Raw genomic sequence first — 22,828 nt, 5'->3', positions numbered from 1 at the left:
CTTACCAGTACAGTTTTATTGAATAGAAAAATAGCAAACCAAATTGTATTATAATTGTATAATGTATAAAGCCCCTTGTTTATTCGAAAATTAGAACGCATCTATGTATGATTCTAGAATAACTGGATGGCATGGGTGGTGGGGGGAAAATGACCGAACGGTATAGTCTTATCTAGCTTTTTGTGCGCTTTATGAAGGGTAACAAATAACCCGACCAAATTAAGTAAGTTATTTTTGATTTGTTGTCAGGAATGATAAAACGTTTTTTTAATTTCGTCGCATTGCGTACAGGTCACCTATGGGATCCTACCAGATACAAATTTAGAATTTCCTGACAAAATTCCTGATTTTCGAATATTTTTCCTGACATTCATATTTGTGACGACGAGGAGGGGGGATGGCCGATTGAGCCGATAGTTTTTAGCCGATTTCATTTTTGGTACAAGCTTTTATCGCTGACCGTACTTTTCTTACAACAGATAACTAATACTCATCAAGACTATGATATTCTAAAAACGCCTAACACAATTAGGTTGCGTTGTTTCATCACAGAGTCATCCGATTTATACATGCATGCAAAATTTCAGCTCAATCGGAAACCGAGAAGTGGATCAAATTTAACTTGCAAGATTTGATTACAGACCGACAGATAGACAGACAACGGGACAGGTGAAACTAAATAAAAGCTTGTAATTAAAAATTGTAACATTTCAAAAAAATCCTGACATTTTCGTGTTCCGTCCCCAGTGCTGACAAAAGGCCAAAATTCCTGACATGTCAGGAAAATTCCTGTCATCTGGTAACCCTAATCCTACCATCCATGAACGCAACCTTTTATTTCTTATGTTGGTAGCCTCAGCCACCTGTCAGTGTCATTAGCATCGTCATATTTTGTAAATGTCAAACCAAGTATGTATTTTCAGCACTAATCGTTTTGAAACATTTTGATTCATAAAGAATATTGGTTTGGTACACACAACTTAATGCAAATACGTTACTTCGCTTCGAGAAGTGTTCTCTGACGTAAAATAAGTACATAACAGTGATCAAAAGTTTCTGGTCTTGTACTATTATCGCAATGTTAAAGCCAAAGGCGTTGACTCAGGTCCTAAGCCAAGCAAACACGGGAGGAGTAGAAAACACATTGTACGTATCACGAAGTAAATAATAAATTGTATGTTGGTGGTTGCTCATGACAATTACTTAGTATATTTTTTTATTAACAGGTTGCTAAACCATCAAGGAGCTCTTTTGGCATATTCTGGGTACAATGACAAAGATGCCAGAGTTACTGCTGCCATTGCGAGTAACGTGTGGTCTGCGTATGAAAAGAACGGCAAAAATGTTTTCAAAGAAGACAAATTGCATTTAATATTGGTAGATTGTAATAATGGAAAAATTGCAATTACTCAAGTAGCTAATTTACTGCTGTGCTTATATGCCAAAGAATCTGTGGGATTCGGAATATTGAAAGAGAAGATTAATGCTATAGCGCAGTATTTAGAGGGGCCTTTGAAACAAGTTGCTAACTCATAATATCTTGACATCTTTAGTCTTAAGTGTTTATCTATTACAATTTTATACATATACCTATATCAAAAATAAAAATGCGAGTATCTTGACATTTATTTTATTTCATAGAACATATTAATAAATATTATATCTAGACATTGAATTACATTTTAACCTTTTGGCCGCCGGACCTAGTCCGCAAAGACGCTCACTCACACGCCAGAGCAAATTTTAAGTAAACAACTAATAAAAAGTTTAGGGATTGCAAATAGTGATATCGATATTTACAATTTATGGTAAAAATCTTTTTAATTTAGCTTTGTTCTTATCCTGTTTTAATTTAATTCCAAATTGCCAAAATTAAACATATGTTTTACACCCGAAAATGTTTAAAATATAGGGATTTAACATAAAAAACAACCACTAAACAATGTCGATTCAAGACGTGATATCGCCGCACTAGGCTGTACGAGAAGTCTTTTATACAAGACAACGGCGCGCATGGACTGCCCGCAGTGCAGATCGACAAGGACTGTTTCCGCGCGGATCAAGTAATAATAGTCTCTAGGTCAACGGCGTAAGCGCTTGTCGGTACGTAAACTTTATTGGCGTAACGTTAAAGCTGCGCATCATGTGTCGATAAAGTCAATATACCGGAACTGTTTTAGTGAAAATTACACGTGGGTTGAATTTTTAATGAGTGAAGATATTATTCCGGAATTAGACTCTATAATTAAATTTCAGTTTAGTTTACATTAATATAGGTAAACTCATCAAAAAAACGTTCAACGACTTGTTATAAAAAAATTACACATTAACTTCAATGTTATAACAAAAAACTAAAGTCTGATAAACAGGTATGTCCCTGTACCACTCTTGTGCGAAGCGGTCGCTGCGGTGTATCCCTTCCCACTAAGCTATAAAAGAACATCAATTTTTTTTTTTATTTATCTCTTCTGCAATTAAATAGTCCACAATCTACAAGGGCAAATTTACTTGTCTGACTCTAGTTTATAGAACTAAAGAAGCTGCCTGAACTTTAAATATAGTTATGCCTATCTGACTCTCGTTCTACGTATTCTAGTACTCGTAAGTAGTTATACCTACTACTCGTTGAAAAAAATTGGCGATTAACAAGTGTTCAAATATTTAGATAAAAACATATTTCTGACTTTATATTTACTTTAAAAATTCCCATATCGAGTTAACATTCCCATCCCTAGCTGTCTTGTATACAAGACAACGGCGACGAGGAACATGAAAAATGTTGAAAATTGGAGCAATTTTTTTAAATGCCTTATTATAAAAGAAGGGATTTATATAGCGGCTTAAAAAGCAAATAAATGAAAAAACAAAGACCTTAAATATGAACACGAGTGTAAATGAAATTGCAATTGTTATTATTTTCCCATTAACTCAGTGGTTGAATTTGTGTCTTGTATACAAGACGACGGCGCCAGCGTATCGTTCTATCGTTGTCTTCTATACCGGACAACGGCGGTCAAAGGGTTAACTGAATAAATAAAAAATAATTAAGGTCTGATTATAATGCCCTGTGTAAGCATCATAATATACATATAATTACAGTATTATACTCAATCATTTTTATCATTAAGGACAACTTTATGCACTTCTTTATACAATTTATGTTTTTCACGGTTATGGACTCTTAACTCATGACTCAGCAGTTTCCGCCTGAAACAACAACAACAGTAATATTTATACAAGGTGGAATTTCAAATGGGACAATGACGGTAGCTGTGATTTTCTATAAACTTAAAAAATTCACACCAATTTTCTTAAATAATGATTATATTTGAACAAAGGAAATATTTACTGCCAATGCCTACAAACTCCCAACTGGGATGCCAAACTTAAGCATCTTAGCAAACAGCATACATTTCCATGAAAGAATTGAAATCTTTAATAACGCTAAAAGGATATGCAATGTTATTTAAGAGGGTGTCTAGATGCCTAGATTTTACATTTTTTCTTAATTTCAAACATGTTCTTAAATTTGGGAACAGATAATACAAATTCAGACTTAACTCTCACAGTAATACGGTAGTAAAACCTTACCTTGTCCATAAATCGCGACCACAAACAGTGCATCTGTATCTAACATTTAAATGGGCAGCATCATAATGTTCCTGTAGTGATTTCTTTAACCGGAATTGTTTCTTGCATTTACTACACTGTAACATAATTTATAAATGTCAAATTAACTTTAGAACAACAGCAATGTTTTCAATCTCTGAAAATTCAAAAATACATGTGTCAAGAGAATAATTCAAAAGTTACAAAATAATTCCTAATTTTTATCTTATGGCAATATTCCTCATTAGTATTCCTTGATGAAAATAAAAATTTAAAGGATTAATAAATTAATGACAGACTTTTTAAGCACATACAACTCCAATGTAAAGATATGAGTGTTGCATATAATCATATTCAACAATTTTACCTCAAACTTTTTACTAGAATGCGTCAGCTGATGTTTCCTCAGGTTGCTCGGGTTGACGAACTTTGCAGGACACTCGGAACACAAGTAGGGCCTCTCGCCTGTGTGTATTCTCATGTGAAGAGTTAGGTAAGCCTGCTGCTTGCCTTTGTATGGACACAATGGGCAGGGGAAATTACATTTGTCTGAGTGTAATAACCTGCAATCATTTATTTACATCTTAAATTAGTTAACTAATACTGATTTGTATTAGTTAACTTAATTACTATTACTAATTAGAGAATGTATGAATGTAGGCCTGGAAATTAAATTGGTTGACTTATATCGTTGAAACTAGTTGACTTCAAATAGACAATCTGGTGGGCTTCTGGCACTTTACACATGTTTATGTACCATATTTGAGATTTACTTGAGTTTTGTATCTTTTTAGCATTAGCATTACTTTTTACCAATACTTTTAAATAAGTACTAAATTCTCTACAAAACCTAGGTAATTTTTGTATTGAAGATAACAATCATTTAACACTTTTGCAACCGGGCAAAAAACGGTGCACTACCCCAGAAACCGGTTGTCTATATCTGCGTACAAAAGAACCCGCTGGGCGGGTTGTCCGGCATCTGAGCAAACATTACGAGTGCCTACCAGGCGGGTTCTCGGTAGTCAAAGTGTTAAGCTTACAAGTGATTCCTCAATGATCCTGCTGTGTAGCATATTTTGCCACAAATGTGACAGGTGTACTTCTCAGTCCGCAAATGTACAGTTTTCTTGTGTCTTCCCAGGTTGGAGACAAGTTTCCCACATATTGGACAAGGAGGACAAATGCAGATTTGCTTGACACGGTGCTCTTTCAACAATTCCTGAAACCATTTAAACTTACAGTTCATATTCGATTTAATGAAGGACATTAAATATGTTACAACATGATGTGTAACTCTACTTTTCATTTATAGTAGAAGAGCCGGCCGCAAATTTTCTAACCGACTTGATACCACGATGAAATGCACAATGGTTTCCCATAAAAGTGATGCTAAGTCCGAATTCGATAGTCTGCCACGGCGGAACTTGCCGAAAGTACGAAAAAGAAGGCCACTTCCGGTGCGAAAAAAGGGGGCTGATTTAACCCATCTGATACCGAAATAATAGTTATGGCAGCAGTTAGAAATTTACATGTAGACACATAAAAGCGAAGTCTGCCAGTATTTTTTTTGCCGGAAGTGCTTGGCAGACGCTCTCAAAGGTGGCCACCGGGACCCCTAATTTAACCCATCTGATACCACCATGAAACCAATTCCAGTCGGTAGGTATGAACCCTCATGTCAGGAATATATAAGTCTGCCAAGGCTTTTCCTGCCGAAACACCTTGGCAGACGAGATTATGTAAGCAAGGTCGGCATCGGTTACCCTACACTAACCCATCTGATACCACCATGAAACCAATTCCAGTCGGTAGGTACGAACCCCCATTTTAGGAATATATAAGTCTGCCAAGGTTTTTCCTGCCGAAACACCTTGGCAGACGAGATTATAAACAAGATGACCATCGGTTACCGTACACTAACCCATCTGATACCGCCATGAAACCAATTCCAGTCGGTAGGTATGAACCCTCATTTCAGGAATATATAAGTCTGCCAAGGCTTTTCCTGCCGTAACACCACGGCAGACGAGATTATGTAAGCAAGGTCGGCATCGGTTACCCTACACTAACCCATCTGATACCACCATGAAACCAATTCCAGTCGGTAGGTATGAACCCCCATTTTAGAAATATATAAGTCTGCCAAGGTTTTTCCTGCCGAAACACCTTGGCAGACGAGATTATAAGCAAGATGACCATCGGTTACCGTACACTAACCCATCTGATACCACCATGAAACCAATTCTAGTCGGTAGGTATGAACCCTCATTTCAGGAATTTATAAGTCTGCCAAGGCCTTTCCTGCCGAAACACCTTGACAGACGAGATTATGTAAGCAGCATCCACATACGAGGGATCCGTATTTTGGGATTATACAGATTACGGACATTATTAATAGCTGTAGGCTTATTTATTACTTTATGCTTATACATATTTGTATCTCCTTGGATATCACGGGCCTATAATCCCGGTTTTTTGATAGGCTTGCGTGGGGACACAGATCCAACACGTAGAGGCCCCTTGGAGAGCTTTTATGTCATGTAGAACGCCTGCTGGAACCCGTTCACAGGTGCAACAATAGACACCCGTGAACCGGTCTCAGCAGGCATTGGGACTATTGTAGAAAAAGAGAACAGTATACCGGTCTATGGATTGAAGTTTGGGTGGACTATGAGACTGGGCTATTGTAAAAGAGGTCCGGACACCTGCCATAACAATGTTAACACCGTCATCGAGGCAGGCGGTGACTCGCCGCTGACTAGATGGGCCCCTGAAACTGCCGTCGTAAAGACGACCAGGAGCAACATCGGTGTGAGCGGCTCAGGGGTGTCGAGAGGTGTGCGCCGCTTTCTACCCAGTGGCTGTTAATAGATATTTGTATATTATTATGTTATTAATAAAATATATTTATAATTTATTAAACCTACACTTAATACATTGGGAATTCATTACCTGCTTACGGCAGTAGTAGGGATAAGTGGGTGAGTTCTGGCTCACTGAGCCAGGCCAACAGTCCCTCCCCCTTTTTTCCTTTGTTGAGGCCCTGCAACCTTGCCTTGAACCCAAACTAATGTCATTGTAGCTCGAATCTAACCTAATTTATTTTTATTGCTTTTAGAATATTTCAATTATCTACTTTTGCAAAGTTAAATGTTGAAATCTCTATTTCGAAAAATGGAATTTTAATGTGACTTTAACACGTTCACTGCGTTACGGGGGCTTTAAGCCCCATACGATGCCATCATTCAGTGCGAAGTTAAATTTATTTTAGAAGTTAAAAGGGGGAGGGGAGGGTGCACACATTTTACCACCTTGGAAGTGTCTCTCGCGCAAACTATTCAGTTTAGAAATAAATGATATTAGAAACCTCAATATCATAAGCGATAAGACCGCCTGTTGTTACCTCTATTGTCTTTGTTTATGTTATTGTCCATTTATTGTAAACTAAGTGTATGTGAGGCGTGCAATAAAGAGTATTGTATTGTATTGTATCATTTTTGAAGACCTATCCATAGATACCCCACACGTATGGGTTTAATGAAAAAGACATTTTAAGTTTCAGTTCTAAGTATGGGGGACCCCCAAAATTTATTGTTTTTTTTTTCTATTTTTGTGTTGAAATCTTAATGCGGTTCACAGAATACATCTACTTACCAAGTTTCAACAGTTCTTATAGTTTCGGAAAAAAGTGGCTGTGACATACGGACGGACAGACAGACAGACATGACGAATCTATAAGGGTTCCGTTTTTTGCCATTTGGCTACGGAACCCTAAAAAGGAGGTATTAATTCGGTTTTTTAATGTTTGATATCTCCGTTATTTCGGGATCGATTTTGAAAATTTTTTTTTTAGTTGATTTGTAACTTGTAACTATATACATACAGATTGGTTCCGTCTTTGTCAAAACCCAGTTCTGATGGTGAGATTTATGAGGAACCGAGGGCACTCTTCAAATCTTGTAAGGGTGGTTCACGTTTGTATGGGAAAAATTCAAACTCTAGCTAGAAGAAGCGGCACCCCCTCATTTTGTTACACTTATTAGGTTGACAAAATACGCCAAGTTTGTAATCTTACAATCTTAACTACAAGGGGGTGCTCAAAACACTTTGAAATTTTTAAAATTGTATGAAATAAAAAAAAAATAAGTTACTATTTTTTTGATTTTTATGTAAGTAGTAGTTTTCACATTATTTGAAAGTGTGATTTAAAAAGATATTATTTTGAAAGAAAATGTTTTTCTACTTCAAAACTTAAACATCACATGTGCAAATAGTGTGAAACCAGATATTTAAATAAAATTCTGAATCATAAATACTCTTTTTGTTGGGTTTCAAACAACATACAAAATTTCAACGTGGTTAAGCATCCCCTTGTATAGTTCGTTTTTTTTAGCATTAGAAAGAACTTGCAAGAAGGTAAGCGATCTTAGCATGTCTTTTAATTGAAAAACGCTTTTCAAAATTCAAAAACTATTACTTATGAAAGCAGACGAATATAAATGATCGTACTAGATTAATAATTGTTACATACACTCGCGTGCAAAAGTATTGCATCACTTTGCATTTTTTCAACTGCACCCAATAATTTTGTAAACTGGTTATTTTCCATTAATTATTTTAATGGGATCATGTCCCTTGAAGTTTTTAGCTTTACGAAAAGTTAAAAAACATGGAAAACGGCCCAGTATTTTTCAAATTATCGGCATTTTCCCGATTTGTGAGCGGTTTCGCGTTATCACGCGCACTTGTTGCGCTACCCTTGATCCCTATAAAACGGGGGGTAGGGGAGGGGTTGTTATCAGTCACTTATCAAAAGTTGACCGGTACACATCTCCGCATATTTTCCCGTGAAGAAGACCTGTGAAAAATGGAAACCACTGAAGCTGAAGTCCGCCAAGTCGTCCAGCTCCTGCAAGAGGGGCGTAGCCAACGTTCAGTAGCTGCCACGCTGAATTTAAGTCAATCTACAGTTTGCTGAGTTTACCAGAGGTTCCAACGGACTGAATCCTTTACTACAAGACCAAGAAGCGGCCGCAAAAAGTGTACATCAGAGAGGAACGACCGCTTCATTGTCACAACATCTCTCCGAGATCGACACCTGCCAAGCGTTGCCATCCAGCAGCGTCTGCGTGAGATACGAGGAGTGGCTGCCAGTGAGTGGACAATAAGAAGAAGACTCAAGAAAGTGAACTTGACACCCAGGAGGCCTGCAACAGGGCCCAGATTGCTGGCGCGACACCGTACAGCCCGAAGATAGTTTGCAGAAAATCATATGGACTGGACCATTGAGCAATGGACCCCAGTTCTCTTCTCGGACGAGTGCAGAATATGTTTGAATGGATGTGACCGAAGAGGAAGAGTCTACAGAAGGCCAGAAGAACGGTTCGCCCAATGTTGCTTCTCCGAAAGGGTCGCCTATGGCGGTGGATCCGTGATGTTCTGGGGCGGCGTTTCCTACGACGCGGGAACAGAGCTGGTTTTCGTGCCTGGCGGGGGCCGTGGCGGTGGATTGACCGCTGCAAAATGCATCACTGACATCCTGGAGGAACATGTTGTTCCTTATGCCGGTATTTTTGATGAGGGGTTCATCCTAATGCAGGATAATGCCCGTGTCATACCGCTAGGGCCACCGCAGCCTACCTTCTCGAAGTGGGCATCGACACCATGGACTGGCCAGCGATGAGCGCGAACCTTAACCCCATTGAACACGTGTGGGACTACCTGAAAAGGACGATTCGGAAGCGGAATCCTGCCCCGGCCAATGTTGAGGAGCTGAAGGGAGCCTTGCTGGAGGAGTGCCCCTTAGGAAAAAAAAAGTTTTTTGAACCACCCTAACATATAGTGATACTGGTGTATTTTAAACAAACCAAGCATTTACATTCAGAATTGTGACATTTGATGAAGTGAAACTGCTGATGATGATCAGAATGGAACTCTTCAACGACGCATAGCTCATGTTTGGGGATTTGTCCTCTTCGTTATGTTTGTTAAGCACGTTAGATTTTTAAGTCATATTATCGTGAAGCTCAAGTTCTGATGATGGGATCCATAAGGAATCGAGGGAACTCTACAAATCTTAATGGCATTGTATAGTGACTCTTGTATTTTCATCAGGCAAACAAGGATTTACAAATACAAATACTTTATTTATAACGCCAAGTTACATGTCATGATGGTTTTACATTTTAATTGGTAGGTACATCCAGTCAATAGGTAGGTACATTCATTTTAATATTTACACATTCGATAAAAAATAATAATAATAATTGGTACATTTGATTTATAATATACAGTATACTTATGCTATCATAAGTTATATTTATATGTTAGGGAGCTCAAAGAACTCATCTATGGAATAAAATGTATGTCTAAGAAGCCACTTTCGCAATCTTGACTTAAAGGCCACCGCAGAAGCCGCAGTATTTTTTATTTCGTCCGGCAGTCTGTTGTACACTGACGGGCCGACGACGTACAGTGGCATTTGATGAAGATGAAGACTAGAATGACATTAAGAACAGTGGCATTTGATGAAGTGGTATTGCTGATGGTGATCAGAACGGAACTCCTCGACGACTTGTCTTTTTCTAATTGATTGTTAAGCAAGTTAAGTACCCCACTGGCAAAACAGGCAAGATTTTGAATTCGACTTCTACCTGAACCTGGACCCGGACGCGGACCCGGACTCGAGATCGCGAATTTGGACACGGACCCGTTTTCTATTTGGTTGGTGTAAATGGAGTTGGTGAATTTTTTGATTAATTCGGGCGAAAACTGGAAGGTTAGGTATCATAAAATGTTCATGAAGAGAAATTGTAAGAGATGGTATCATTACGAACAACTGTGGAAAATACTGTTTAGTTACTCTTTATTTATTTATTTTATTTTATTTATTTTATTTTGTAAGGAGTACCAACAGCTGCAAAAACATTATATAGATTTAGGTAACAATACAAAGCCAATTACAGGTACTCACAGATAGAAATGAAGTAGACAATATATCAAATTTTGCGCGCAATTTCACACATGCTATCACGTTTTATACATTTACAATAGCAAAATTTTTATTTAAAAATAGCAAAATCAAATTGCATGATTTCATTCGTTTTCTCCACTGTACACAGAATAAGTAATGATATTTAGACTAGACAAAAAAAAATCAAAATCGCTCTCCTTCTTGATGCGACTGGCAAATGATATTTCTTTTTGGCAACCGGGTTTTTTAACCTAATTAGACCCCGCTGAATCCGAATTTGTCGGTTGCTCGATCGAAATCTTGACCGGAAGTGAGATATTTGACATTAAAGGTCCGTTTTTTTCGTTTTTCGTAAATAACTCTTAAACGGTGGTGCATAGCAAAAAATATTCTATTACATAAGTAATATGCATAAAATTGCCTACAAGAAAGATTCAGTACAATTTTTCGCTAGGATCAATATTAAAAGAGATTTTAACGCGGGAAATTTAATTATAATCACTTATAAGGTCCCGTTTTTTAGGTTTTCGTAAATAACTCATAAACGGTGGCCAATATCAAAAAATGTTATTAGACGTTAATTGACAGCATAGACAGAGGTACTCTATACTCCATTCTTATTCATTTTAACATCCCCAAAAAACTAGTTGCCATAATTACTGCAGCAACCAAAGAGAGCAGAATGCGAGTCAGAGTAGGGGGTGAGCTGTCTGAAGAATTCACGGTTATGACCGGCCTAAAGCAAGGGGATGCCCTATCGCCTGTGCTCTTCAATCTAGCCCTAGAATATGTTGTCCGGAAAGTTTTAGTGTTGGACATAGGGGTAGAGCTTAACGGCAGGCACAAGGTGGTGGGGTACGCAGATGACCTGGCTTTATTAGGGGAGAGCCGTGAACAGGTAGCGGAGGCAGCTAGTGTCCTGGAACGAGAGGCCTCTAGTTTAGGTCTCAGGATCAACCAGGCAAAAACTGAATACCTCCACATGAAACGTTACAAGAATACACGCATCCAGCGTGATAGTCTTCATGTTGGGGGTACTGTCTACCGTGGAGTTGAGAAGTTTCGGTACCTGGGATGCACTATTACCGACACAAACACCAGAGAGGAGGAGATCAACATACGCATCCAAAACGCCCTGCGGTGCAGTGCAGCCCTCCACAAAGTGTTGGTGTCCAGGCTTCTCAGCAAACATACAAAGTTACGGATATATAAAACCGTTATACGGCCTATCCTAATGTATGGCTGTGAGGCCTGGTCCCTAACACTAAAAGAAGAAGGTCAGCTCCTGGTAGCAGAGAGAAAAGTTTTTCGCAAGATCCTGGGACCTATTCAGAGAAATGACGGCACCTGGAGGATCCGGAAAAATGCCGAGATCGAGGAGTTAGTGGCCGAACCCAATATCATCGGCGAAACGAAAGCGCACAGACTTCGCTGGCTCGGTCACCTACTCAGAATGGGAGAGGATCGGGCTGTCAAGAAGGCGTTCTCGGGACGACCGACTGGTAGCCGTCCAGTGGGTCGGCCCAGGTATCGCTGGGAAGACAGTGTGGCGGCGGATCTGCTTCAGCTTCGCGTCAGGGGTGTGTAATGTTTAATATAATTATAAAAAAACTATCATACATTTGTTATAACGCCATTTGATATATTATTGTATGTTATAATGTAATTTTTATCATACGTTTCCTTTAATATATTGTGATTTCATCTAAATTGTCATAATATAATGCCTAATGTGATATAATTTTCAAATATTATAAAGACATGTTTTATAATAACATTTGTTATATTATATTATTGAATAACGTAATACTTCATACAATTTTATCAAGTATAAATACATATATTGTATAACCTTTTGTGTCATATTTCATTTACTGATAACGTAAAGTTTTACATACTTTTTATAACTAGTACGCAAGCCTACTGCTTTTGCTAGCTATTTTAACCTAGGGAGGTCACAGTTCTAACCTAACCTAACCAATTTTTTCACGTTTTTCGTTCTGCGGGGGCCGCAGTTCAAACCTAACCTAAACCACTTTTTTGTTAGAGTATTTTATTCTACAGAGGGTCAAAGTTCTAACCTAACCTAACCCTCCTTTTGTTAGGTAGTTATTCGTTTATACATAAATAGTCGCAGTTCCAACCTAACCTAACCCATTTATGTCATGCAACTATTATGCCATACAAATAATTATGTGATGTCACTTGTTATAACAAATAATACACTTTAGAGTATTTAATCATTATGACAATGTATATTAGGGGAAGTGTAAATATACCTTATGATCATTATATCAATAATAACATTATGTATACCGTTAATTAGGTATTACGGTAGTATGCCATTTATTACGTTATTCCAAATAACGATATATCAAACTATAATATATGAAAAGTAATTAGGATTGTTCATTTTTTTTAGACCCCCATTTTTTTTTTCTGAAAATATAGGTTAATTTAAGATACCAATTTGAATGATTTAGTAATTCGTGGCTCGGTTGAATATTTATAATTTATTGAAAATATGAGATACGACTTCTCGTAAATTACATGTCGTCGGCTGATTAGGATAATGCACAAGCAACAACAAGCATTAAAAAAATAGTTGTCATTGTCAATTGATTGTAATGTCACCTGTCGACAATGTCAGTGTCACGTGTTTCTATAAATAACAATCGTCTGGAATGGAAAACTCGTTTATTTTGAATCATTAATTTCAAAATACCTACGCTATAAATTTGAGAAAGCTGATTATAATATAACTTAGTTTATTGGAGTATGTATCCATATAGCATCCAACTCCAACCATAACTTGGCTGAAATCAAGGGAGCAAAAATACAAATGTAAGTTACCTACATCATATATATTTTAACTGATTCGATTTGTAAGAAGATTGGATTCATAAAATCGTTACAAGCGTCCATTGCTAAAGGTAGCTTAGCACCCAGTGGGTGCTTTCTACCGGCTTGTCACCATTGTTTGGATATTGTACTACATACTTATACTACTATATTAGGAACATGCCAATTTTGCTAATTATATCCTATTATTTCAGGTCATCGTGATTCCTATTTAGATACAGCTGTGAGATATGTAACTGCACTTGGGCCCAGAACAAAGTTGAGCATTTTGTATTGAAACGAACGTCATATTAATTATTAATCGTCGTAATACTTTACGACCGTAAATAACGCCTGGTAACAGAGTAAATAACAAACCATACACTTCTCTTCTGGATGGTCAACAAGAAGCCATCATTGTCAGATGCTCGTGCAGAACATGATAAACATACATTTAATGTAAAGTTACTATTTTTTTTGGAAACATATATAACATATTTCCCAAATTAATAAAAAAGTAGGTTAACAAAAACATGTTTTATTATTCACAACTCTTTATTAAGTCTTGTCCACCATGATATCAGCAGCTTGAACTGCAACATGTACCTGGAAATTAGAAATTATATCTTTTTAAAGCAGTTTCAGGCTGAATTTTGAGTATGGCTATGTATTCTTGTATATTCCTTCTTTCTAGTAGGCACCATCTCTGTTTAACGGTTTGCCTTTAGATACTCTGGCTACATTACCACAGAAAATAAATAGATACCACGACCCTACCAATAAAGTGAGCTTTTAAATACTTAATTGTAGTAAATTAATATTAATTTTATACTTACATCGACGTGATTCTCACAGCAATACTGTGTGTAACACGTGAAGTAGGTAGGTATTCCAAGTTTAATTCACGGCACCATCTTTCACGTCGTAGGTCTTCGTGGATTCGAACTATTATTTTTGTGAATCATTCCCACACATAGGAACAAGGTTTTTGATATATTATTAAGCAATGAAATCTACTGTTTAGGTATTAATTATAAATCAAATTGTAACAAACAAGCGCAGCGGTTTAACTGAAAAATTTTGTTATGACAATCGATGACAATGATAACTTTGACAATACGTGAGTGACGGATTTATTTACTATGGTTCGATAACTTTTATTATGCAATGACTTTACATTCAGCCCAGGAGAAGGTCAAACTAAGGTCATAAGGATATTTGTTGAAATATCTTCAATCCTCAATTATTATATCGCAGCAAATGTCGGAAACTGTTTAAAAACCTTATATCTCGAAATGGTTTTCGAAATAGAACATTTGAAAAAAAATGAACAATCCTAATTATAACAAATGTAATGCACCCTCGCGTCAGTAACTGGCAGGATGTTGCGCAGGATCGGGACAGGTGGCACGCTCTCGTTTCGGAGGCCAAGATTCTCTTTGGATCGCTGAGCCAAAATAGTTAGTTAGTTAGACGTTAATAATCTACACAAAATTTTGAACAAAAAAGATTCAGTACACTTTTTGCAGGGATCAATATTTAAAAAGATAATAAAGAGGGAAAGTTAATTATATTAAATTCTAAGGTTCCTTGTTTTTATTTTTTCGTTAATAATTTGAAAAGTATGACTCATAGCAAAAAAAATCTTATACATAAATAATAAACGTAAAATTTCCTACAAGAAACATGCAGAACACTTTTCGCTAGGATCAATATTTAAAAAGACAAAGCAGCGGGTAAGTTAATTATAATCAATTTTAAAGTCCCTTTTTAGTTTTTTGTAAATAACTCGTAAACGGTGTCCAATAGCGAAATAGGTTTTTAAGAATAAATTATCTACATAAAATTTCCTCCAAAAAACATCTAGAACACTTTTCTCTAGGATCAATATTTCAAGCGATATTAAAGGAAGAAAATTAATTACAATCAGTTCACAGGTCACTTTTTTTTAGTTTTTCGTAAATAACTCGTAAACGGTGGCCCGTTGCAAAACAATATTCTACATAAATATTAAACATAAAATTGTCCACAAAAAAGGTTCTGTACACTTTTTCGCTACGATCAATATTTAAAGAGGTATTAAAGGGGGTAAGTTAATTATAATCAATTTCCAGGTCCCTATTTTTAGGTTTACGTTTATATAGGTAAAGAACTATTTTATTTTATTTTATTTTCAAAATTTTGACCCAGTAGTTTCGGAGATAAAGGGGGGGGGTATTTTTTTGTATTTTAATGTTTTATTTTGGGGAAGGGGGCTTTATCTCCGAAACTACTGGGTCTAAAATTTTGAAAAGATACACATAATAGAATCTATAGATGACAGGAAAACCTATTAGAATTATGCAGTCAAGCGCGAGTCGGACATTACTTATAGTTTTTGAACCGATCCCTACAGGTTTTTTAAAGGCAATTCACTCGCGTTTCACATATATAAAATACACTTAAAAATTGGGTAATGTACGGAACCTTTACAACGCGAGTCCGACTCGCGCTTGGCCGGTTTTTATTCATTTTGAGGTACGGAACCCTAAAAAGAGAACATTAAGAACTTATTTTGCTATGAGCCTTATTTTACGAGTCATTTGCGAAATCCTAAAAATAGGGACCTGGAAATTGATTATAATTAACTTACCCCCTTTAATATCTCTTTAAATATTGATCGTAGCGAAAAAGTGTACAGAACCTTTTTTGTGGACAATTTTATGTTTAATATTTATGTAGAATATTGTTTTGCAACGGGCCACCGTTTACGAGTTATTTACGAAAAACTAAAAAAAAGTGACCTGTGAACTGATTGTAATTAATTTTCTTCCTTTAATATCGCTTGAAATATTGATCCTAGAGAAAAGTGTTCTCGATGTTTTTTGGAGGAAATTTTATGTAGATAATTTATTCTTAAAAACCTATTTCGCTATGGGACACCGTTTACGAGTTATTTACAAAAAACTAAAAAGGGACTTTAAAATTGATTATAATTAACTTACCCGCTGCTTTGTCTTTTTAAATATTGATCCTAGCGAAAAGTGTTCTGCATGTTTCTTGTAGGAAATTTTACGTTTATTATTTATGTATAAGATTTTTTTTTGCCATGAGTCATACTTTTCAAATTATTAACGAAAAAATAAAAACATGGAACCTTAGAATTTATTATAATTAACTTTCCCTCTTTATAATCTTTTTAAAAATTGATCCCTGCAAAAAGTGTACTGAATTTTTTTTGTTCAAAATTTTGTGTAGATTATTAACGTCTAACAATATTTTTTGATATTGGGCACTGTTTATGAGTTATTTACGAAAACCTAAAAAACGGGACCTTAGAAGTGATTATAATTAAATTTCCCGCGTTAAAATCTCTTTGAATATTGATCCTAGCGAAAAATTGTACTGAATCTTTCTTGTAGGCAATTTTATGCAGAATACTTATGTAATAGAACATTTTTTGCTATGCACCACCGTTTAAGAGTTATTTACGAAAAACGAAAAAAAGGGACCTTTAATGTCAAATATCTCACTTCCGGTCAAGATTTCGATCGAGCAACCGGCAAATTCGGATTCAGCGGGGTCTAATTAGGTTAAAAAACCCGGTTGCCAAAAAGTAATATGCTTTGCCAGTCGAAATCGATTTTATGAAAAATATGACCAGTCTAATTACTATATATATTCAGAATATTATTTGAATAAACTTAGGATAGAATACTTAGGATAGGAAATAAAATGTGTGTTTTTATATCTTTAAACCCAATTACTAAGTAGAGTGCACATACATTAAAGTCACATTAAAATTCCATTTTGCGAAATAGAGATTTCAACCTTTAACTTTGCAAAAGTAGATAATTGAAATATTCTAAAAGCAATAAAAATAGATTAGGTTAGATTCGAGCTACAATGACATTAGTTTGGGTTCAAGGCAAGGTTGCAGGGCCTCAACAAGGGAAAAAAGGGGGAGGGACTGTTGGCCTGGCTCAGTGAGCCAGAACTCACCCACTTATCCCTACTACTGCCGTAAGCAGGTAATGAATTCCCAATGTATTAAGTTTAGGTTTAATAAATTATAAATATATTCTATTAGTAACATAATTATATACAAATATGTATAAGCATAAAGTAATAAATAAGCCTACAGCTATTAATAATGTCCGTAATCTGTATAATCCCAAAATACGGATCCCTCATATGTGGATGCTGCTTACATAATCTCGTCTGTCAAGGTGTTTCTGCAGGAAAGGCCTTGGCAGACTTATAAATTCCTGAAATGAGGGTTCATACCTACCGACTAGAATTGGTTTCATGGTGGTATCAGATGGGTTAGTGTAGGGTAACCGATGACGACCTTGCTTACATAATCTCGTCTGCCATGGTGTTACGGCAGGAAAAGCCTTGGCAGACTTCTATATTCCTGAAATGAGGGTTCATACCTACCGACTGGAATTGGTTTCATGGCGGTATCAGATGGGTTAGTGTACGGTAAACGATGGTCATCTTGTTTATAATCTCGTCTGCCAAGGTGTTTCGGCAGGAAAAACCTTGGCAGACTTATATATTCCTAAAATGGGGGTTCGTACCTACCGACTGGAATTGGTTTCATGGTGGTATCAGATGGGTTAGTGTAGGGTAACCGATGCCGACCTTGCTTACATAATCTCGTCTGCCAAGGTGTTTCGGCAGGAAAAGCCTTGGCAGACTTATATATTCCTGACATGAGGGTTCATACCTACCGACTGGAATTGGTTTCATGGTGGTATCAGATGGGTTAACCTTTTGGCCGCCGGACCTAGTCCGCAAAGACGCTCACTCACACGCCAGAGCAAATTTTAAGTAAACAACTAATAAAAAGTTTAGGGATTGCAAATAGTGATATCGATATTTAAAATATTATGGTAAAAATCTTTTTAATTTAGTTTTGTTCTTATCCTGTTTTAATTTCATTCCAAATTGCCAAAATTAAACATATGTTTTACACCCGAAAATGTTTAAAATATAGGGATTTAACATAAAAAACAACCACTAAACAATGTCGATTCAAGACGTGATATCGCCGCACTAGGCTGTACGAGAAGTCTTTTATACAAGACAACGGCGCCCATGGACTGCCCGCAATGCAGACCGACAAGGACTGTTTCCGCGCGGATCAAGTAATAATAGTCTCTAGGTCAACGGCGTAAGCGCTTGTCGGTACGTAAACTTTATTGGCGTAACGTTAAAGCTGCGCATCATGTGTCGATAAAGTCAATATACCGGAACTGTTTTAGTGAAAATTACACGTGGGTTGAATTTTTAATGAGTGAAGATATTATTCCGGAATTAGAATCTATCATTATAATTTCAGTTTGGTTTACATTAATCTGTAGGTAAACTCTTATCAAAAAAACGTTCAACGATTTGTTACAAAAAAATTACACATTAACTTCAATGTTATAACAATAAAAGTAAAGTCTGATAAACAGGTATGTCCCTGTACCACACTTGTGCGAAGCGGTCGCTGCGGTGTATCCCTTCCCACTAAGCTATAAAATAACATCAATTTTTTTTTTTATTTATCTCTTCTGCAATTAAATAGTCCACAATCTACAATGGCAAATTTACTTGTCTGGCTCTACTTTATAGAGCTAAAGAAGCTACCTGAACTTTAAATATAGTTATGCCTATCTGACTCTCGTTCTACGTATTCTAGTAAGTAGTTACCTACTATTCGTTAAAAAAAATTGGCGATTAACAAGTGTTCAAATACTTAGATAAAAACATATTTCTGACTTTATATTTACTTTAAAAATTCCCATATCGAGTTAACATTCCCATCCCTAGCTGTCTTTTATACAAGACAACGGCGACGAGGAACATGAAAAATGTTGAAAATTGGAGCAATTTTTTTAAATGCCTTATTATAAAAGAAGGGATTTATACAGTACCGGTCAAAAGTTTAAGTTCACTCTGTAAATTCGGTTAAATGAAGCTATAACACAATGTACTAATAAAAGTATTTAATAATCTTTTATTACATAATAAATTAAAGGTAATTCTCTAATTTAAAACCACAATTAAATAAAAAAGATCAGTTTTTGCCAACTTTAGACTCTTCAAAATATCCGCCTTTTGCTTTCAATGCTGCCATACACACTTTCGGCATTCGTGTAATTAGTTTTTGCAGTGTTGATGTCGAAATTTTATTCCAACAAATGTATAGGTATTCCCAAAGCTGTTCTTTATTAGTTGGCTGCATTTTTCTCACACGCCTGTCCAATTCATCCCATAACAACTCAATCGGATTGAGGTCGGGCGATTGAGGAGGCCAATCCATATATTTTAATTCTTTTTGGTTCTCTTTGGATGAAATGTAGTTTTTGCACAACTTCGACGTATGCTTGGGATCGTTGTCTTGTTGGAAAACAAAACCTCTGCCTACAATCCGTTTTCCAGATGGAAAAGCGTGACGTTGCAAAATGTTATGATACATTTTCTTATCCATTATGCCATTGACTCTCACGAGATCACCAACTTTATCACCCGCAAAGCATCCCCAGACCATAACTGATCCTCCACCGTGCTTCACTGTTGGCATCACGCATTGCTTTATCATTCGTTCGCCTACTTGTCGTCGAACATATTGACGACGTCTCCCTCCAAAAATTTCAAACTTCGATTCGTCAGAAAATAAAACTTTAGACCACTGTTCAGACGTCCAGTTTTTGTGTTTCTGGGCCCATTTCAACCTCTTAACTTTATTCTGACTACGTAACAAGGGTTTTTTGGCAGCAATACGACCTTTTAGACCATAGTTTCGCAGACGCCGTTGCACTGTCGAAACCGATACTCGCTGTTCTCGGGTGGCGTTGAGTTCTTCGCAAATTTCTGGAGCAGTTAGAGTACGTTGGCGTTTGCTCTGCACGCAAATAAATTGGTCTTCGCTTTTAGACGTGACTTTTGGCCTACCTGATCGAGATCGACTGCAATTAAGACCGGTTTTTTGTTTTCGTTTCAAAGTACTCACGACAGCGGTTTGAGAAACCTTCATTTTTTCAGCGATTTTCCGCGTCGTGTAGCCCTCATTTGACAGAGTTACAATAACAGCACGAGTTTCGACACTAAAATCGGCTTTGCGACCCATTTTAAATGATTTCTAACTTCACGAAATCTCATAGGAAATACGGAACAAAAATATTAAATGGATCAAATTTTCCGAATAACATAAAACGATTCCTCCAAGAGGTATTTTTATTGTTATTTGGTAGTCGTGGAAACAATTAAACGTTTGAAATTCAAAACATATTCTATATTTGAGCATAATTACATATGATAACCTTATTTCGCAGAGTGAACTTAAACTTTTGACCGGTACTGTATAGCGGCTTAAAAAGCAAATAAATGAAAAAACAAAGACCTTAAATATGAACACGAGTGTAAATGAAATTGCAATTGTTATTATTTTCACATTAACTCAGTGGTTGAATTTGTGTCTTGTATACAAGACGACGGCGCCAGCGTATCGTTCTATCGTTGTCTTCTATACCGGACAACGGCGGTCAAAGGGTTAAATTAGGGGTCCCGTTGGCCACCTTTGAGAGCGTCTGCCAAGCACTTCCGGCAAAAAAAATACTGGCAGACTTCGCTTTTATGTGTCTACATGTAAATTTCTAACTGCTGCCATAACTATTATTTCGGTATCAGATGGGTTAAATCAGCCCCCTTTTTTCGCACCGGAAGTGGCCTTCTTTTTCGTACTTTCGGCAAGTTCCGCCGTGGCAGACTATCGAATTCGGACTTAGCATCACTTTTATGGGAAACCATTGTGCATTTCATCGTGGTATCAAGTCGGTTAGAAAATTTGCGGCCGGCTCTTCTACTATTAACAGTAATGAGCTATTATCAACTGAAAATCATAATTAGATTCCAAAAAAAGTGGGACAATGTTGCCACTTTATACTAGCGTGTGTTGTATTTATTTAAAAGTACTTTTTTAAATCGTAGGAGTAAAATTACCAATAAATAAATTATCTTAGCGTGTTTATTTATAAATAGGAAATTAGGAATTTACTATTTTACAAACAAATTATTGCAGTGGCAACATTTTTTGGAATCTAATTACGATTTGCAGTATAACTAGCGCTAATGAAATATTACAAATCAAAGAAACTAACCTTTGAATCAAATGTGAGGTCACACCTTTGGCATTTTATTATTTTCTTAGATGTGTCCTTATTTCCTACATTGTTTTCTGTAAGACCCCACACATTGACTTTCTTACTTTCACTACTCCCATGTTCTCTCTTAATAGCAAGCTGGCTGGATCTTCTTTCCATCATTTGATTAATGAGAAAGGTGAAATCATGCTTCACGATTGAGGCGGCATGATTGTCTAAGCATACAAAATCAAAGTTAGAATTGTGGAAATTACCAATAGGGAGACTCAACCAAATTACATCAAAAGATATACTCACAAGTCTTTCTGGATTGTGTTTGGCGAAACCATGAATCTGATGAAGCTTTTCTGGATTGTGTTTGGCGAAACCATGAATCTGAAGCCTCACATTTTTTCTTAAAGGCTAAGGCCACTTTCAGTTCTTCTAAGCAGTTCTTACAGATATATTTTGGGTAAGAATCTGTACTACTTACCTAAAAATAATTTTGTTAATAAATAGGTATTCATTTAAAAAAAGTTTTGTCGTAAACATAATAAATCCACTTACCCAAATGTAAGATACAGTTCTAATTGCACACGAAATATTAATTCCATCAATTTTACTTGTGATAGGTATGTCAGCAGGGCTAGTGCAGACTCTGCAAATCATCTCATTCGGAAATACAATCTCGTCACTAAAACAAAGAAACCCGTAACAAATGCAAAGCTCATTAAACTATTTCCAAATTACTAATTTAAAGTATAAACATACGATTTTCTTAATGAAAACTGTGATTCCTGATTTTCGTATTCATCTTCGCGTTTTTGTCTAATGGACTTCCATAAAACATATTCTGCTAGAATTGAGCTCATTGCAATAGTTAAAAATCTACTCGTTTTCTTAATATTTACAATTATAATCAATAACAAAACTTTTACAGTAAGCCACCAGTATGCTTGAGCTCATTGAGCTGGACAAATCTTAATAATTTTATTGACAATCTATTCATATCCCCCATGACAGCTGTCATGCTTCTGCAACGTAGGAACAAATAAAAAAATATATACCTTCAGCGACTAAAACAGTGTCTTAAATAACATACGTGGAATTGCCACAGAATAAATAATAGTACTACGAATTGCAAAGCTGTTTTTTCATTTGTATTAAACTTCCCGCATATTTGACAAATTTGTAATCTCGAAATTTTTAACGGTACATAAAAATAAACTTATAAATAATAAGATTTAGCTGTATAATATACTCACAAGGACCGCGAAGAATGGAAATC

At 36.3% G+C, this 22,828-nt stretch overlaps 2 protein-coding genes across 3 annotated transcripts; one reads left to right on the top strand and one right to left on the bottom strand.

The window, feature by feature from the left end:
• The first annotated feature begins 896 nt into the window (after window positions 1-896).
• Window positions 897-1,624, top strand: LOC134667322 (ragulator complex protein LAMTOR2 homolog). The gene is made up of 2 exons (XM_063524669.1): window positions 897-1,146; window positions 1,227-1,624. Exons 1-2 carry the CDS (start codon window positions 1,079-1,081, stop codon window positions 1,534-1,536), a joined length of 378 nt encoding a protein of 125 aa, XP_063380739.1. The 5' UTR covers window positions 897-1,078; the 3' UTR covers window positions 1,537-1,624.
• Window positions 1,619-22,541, bottom strand: LOC134667312 (oocyte zinc finger protein XlCOF7.1-like). 2 transcript variants are annotated; one of them, XR_010098623.1, is made up of 9 exons: window positions 22,312-22,541; window positions 22,108-22,234; window positions 21,859-22,033; window positions 21,559-21,776; window positions 4,653-4,831; window positions 3,977-4,172; window positions 3,592-3,707; window positions 3,027-3,207; window positions 1,619-1,687 (listed from the first exon to the last, which is right to left on the bottom strand). XR_010098623.1 is itself a non-coding variant. In XM_063524658.1 (8 exons), exons 1-8 carry the CDS (start codon window positions 22,410-22,412, stop codon window positions 3,108-3,110), a joined length of 1,212 nt encoding a protein of 403 aa, XP_063380728.1. In that variant the 5' UTR covers window positions 22,413-22,541; the 3' UTR covers window positions 1,619-3,107. The 2 variants fall into 2 exon arrangements, 1 of the variants encoding a protein (XP_063380728.1); XM_063524658.1 differs by having other exon boundaries at window positions 1,619-3,207.
• Window positions 22,542-22,828: the final 287 nt, after the last annotated feature.

Source organism: Cydia fagiglandana, chromosome 9 (genome assembly GCF_963556715.1).
Source record: "Cydia fagiglandana chromosome 9, ilCydFagi1.1, whole genome shotgun sequence".
Taxonomy (NCBI): domain Eukaryota; kingdom Metazoa; phylum Arthropoda; class Insecta; order Lepidoptera; family Tortricidae; genus Cydia; species Cydia fagiglandana.
Note: the sequence above shows the minus strand (reverse complement) of the source record. Positions and strands in the feature narration are given on the sequence as shown.

Bases quoted from the DNA above. Each gene is read 5' to 3' on its own strand.
- LOC134667322 (XM_063524669.1), top strand. From the start codon at position 1,079: ATGTTAAAGCCAAAGGCGTTGACTCAGGTCCTAAGCCAAGCAAACACG. The intron at 1,147-1,226 runs GTACGTATCACG...TTTTATTAACAG, and splicing joins GGAGGAGTAGAAAACACATT to GTTGCTAAACCATCAAGGAG.
- LOC134667312 (XM_063524658.1), bottom strand. From the start codon at position 22,412: ATGAGCTCAATTCTAGCAGAATATGTTTTATGGAAGTCCATTAGACAA. The intron at 21,777-21,858 runs GTGAGTATATCT...TTGTATGCTTAG, and splicing joins AACACAATCCAGAAAGACTT to ACAATCATGCCGCCTCAATC. The intron at 4,173-4,652 runs GTAAGCTTAACA...AAATGATTGCAG, and splicing joins GGATCATTGAGGAATCACTT to GTTATTACACTCAGACAAAT.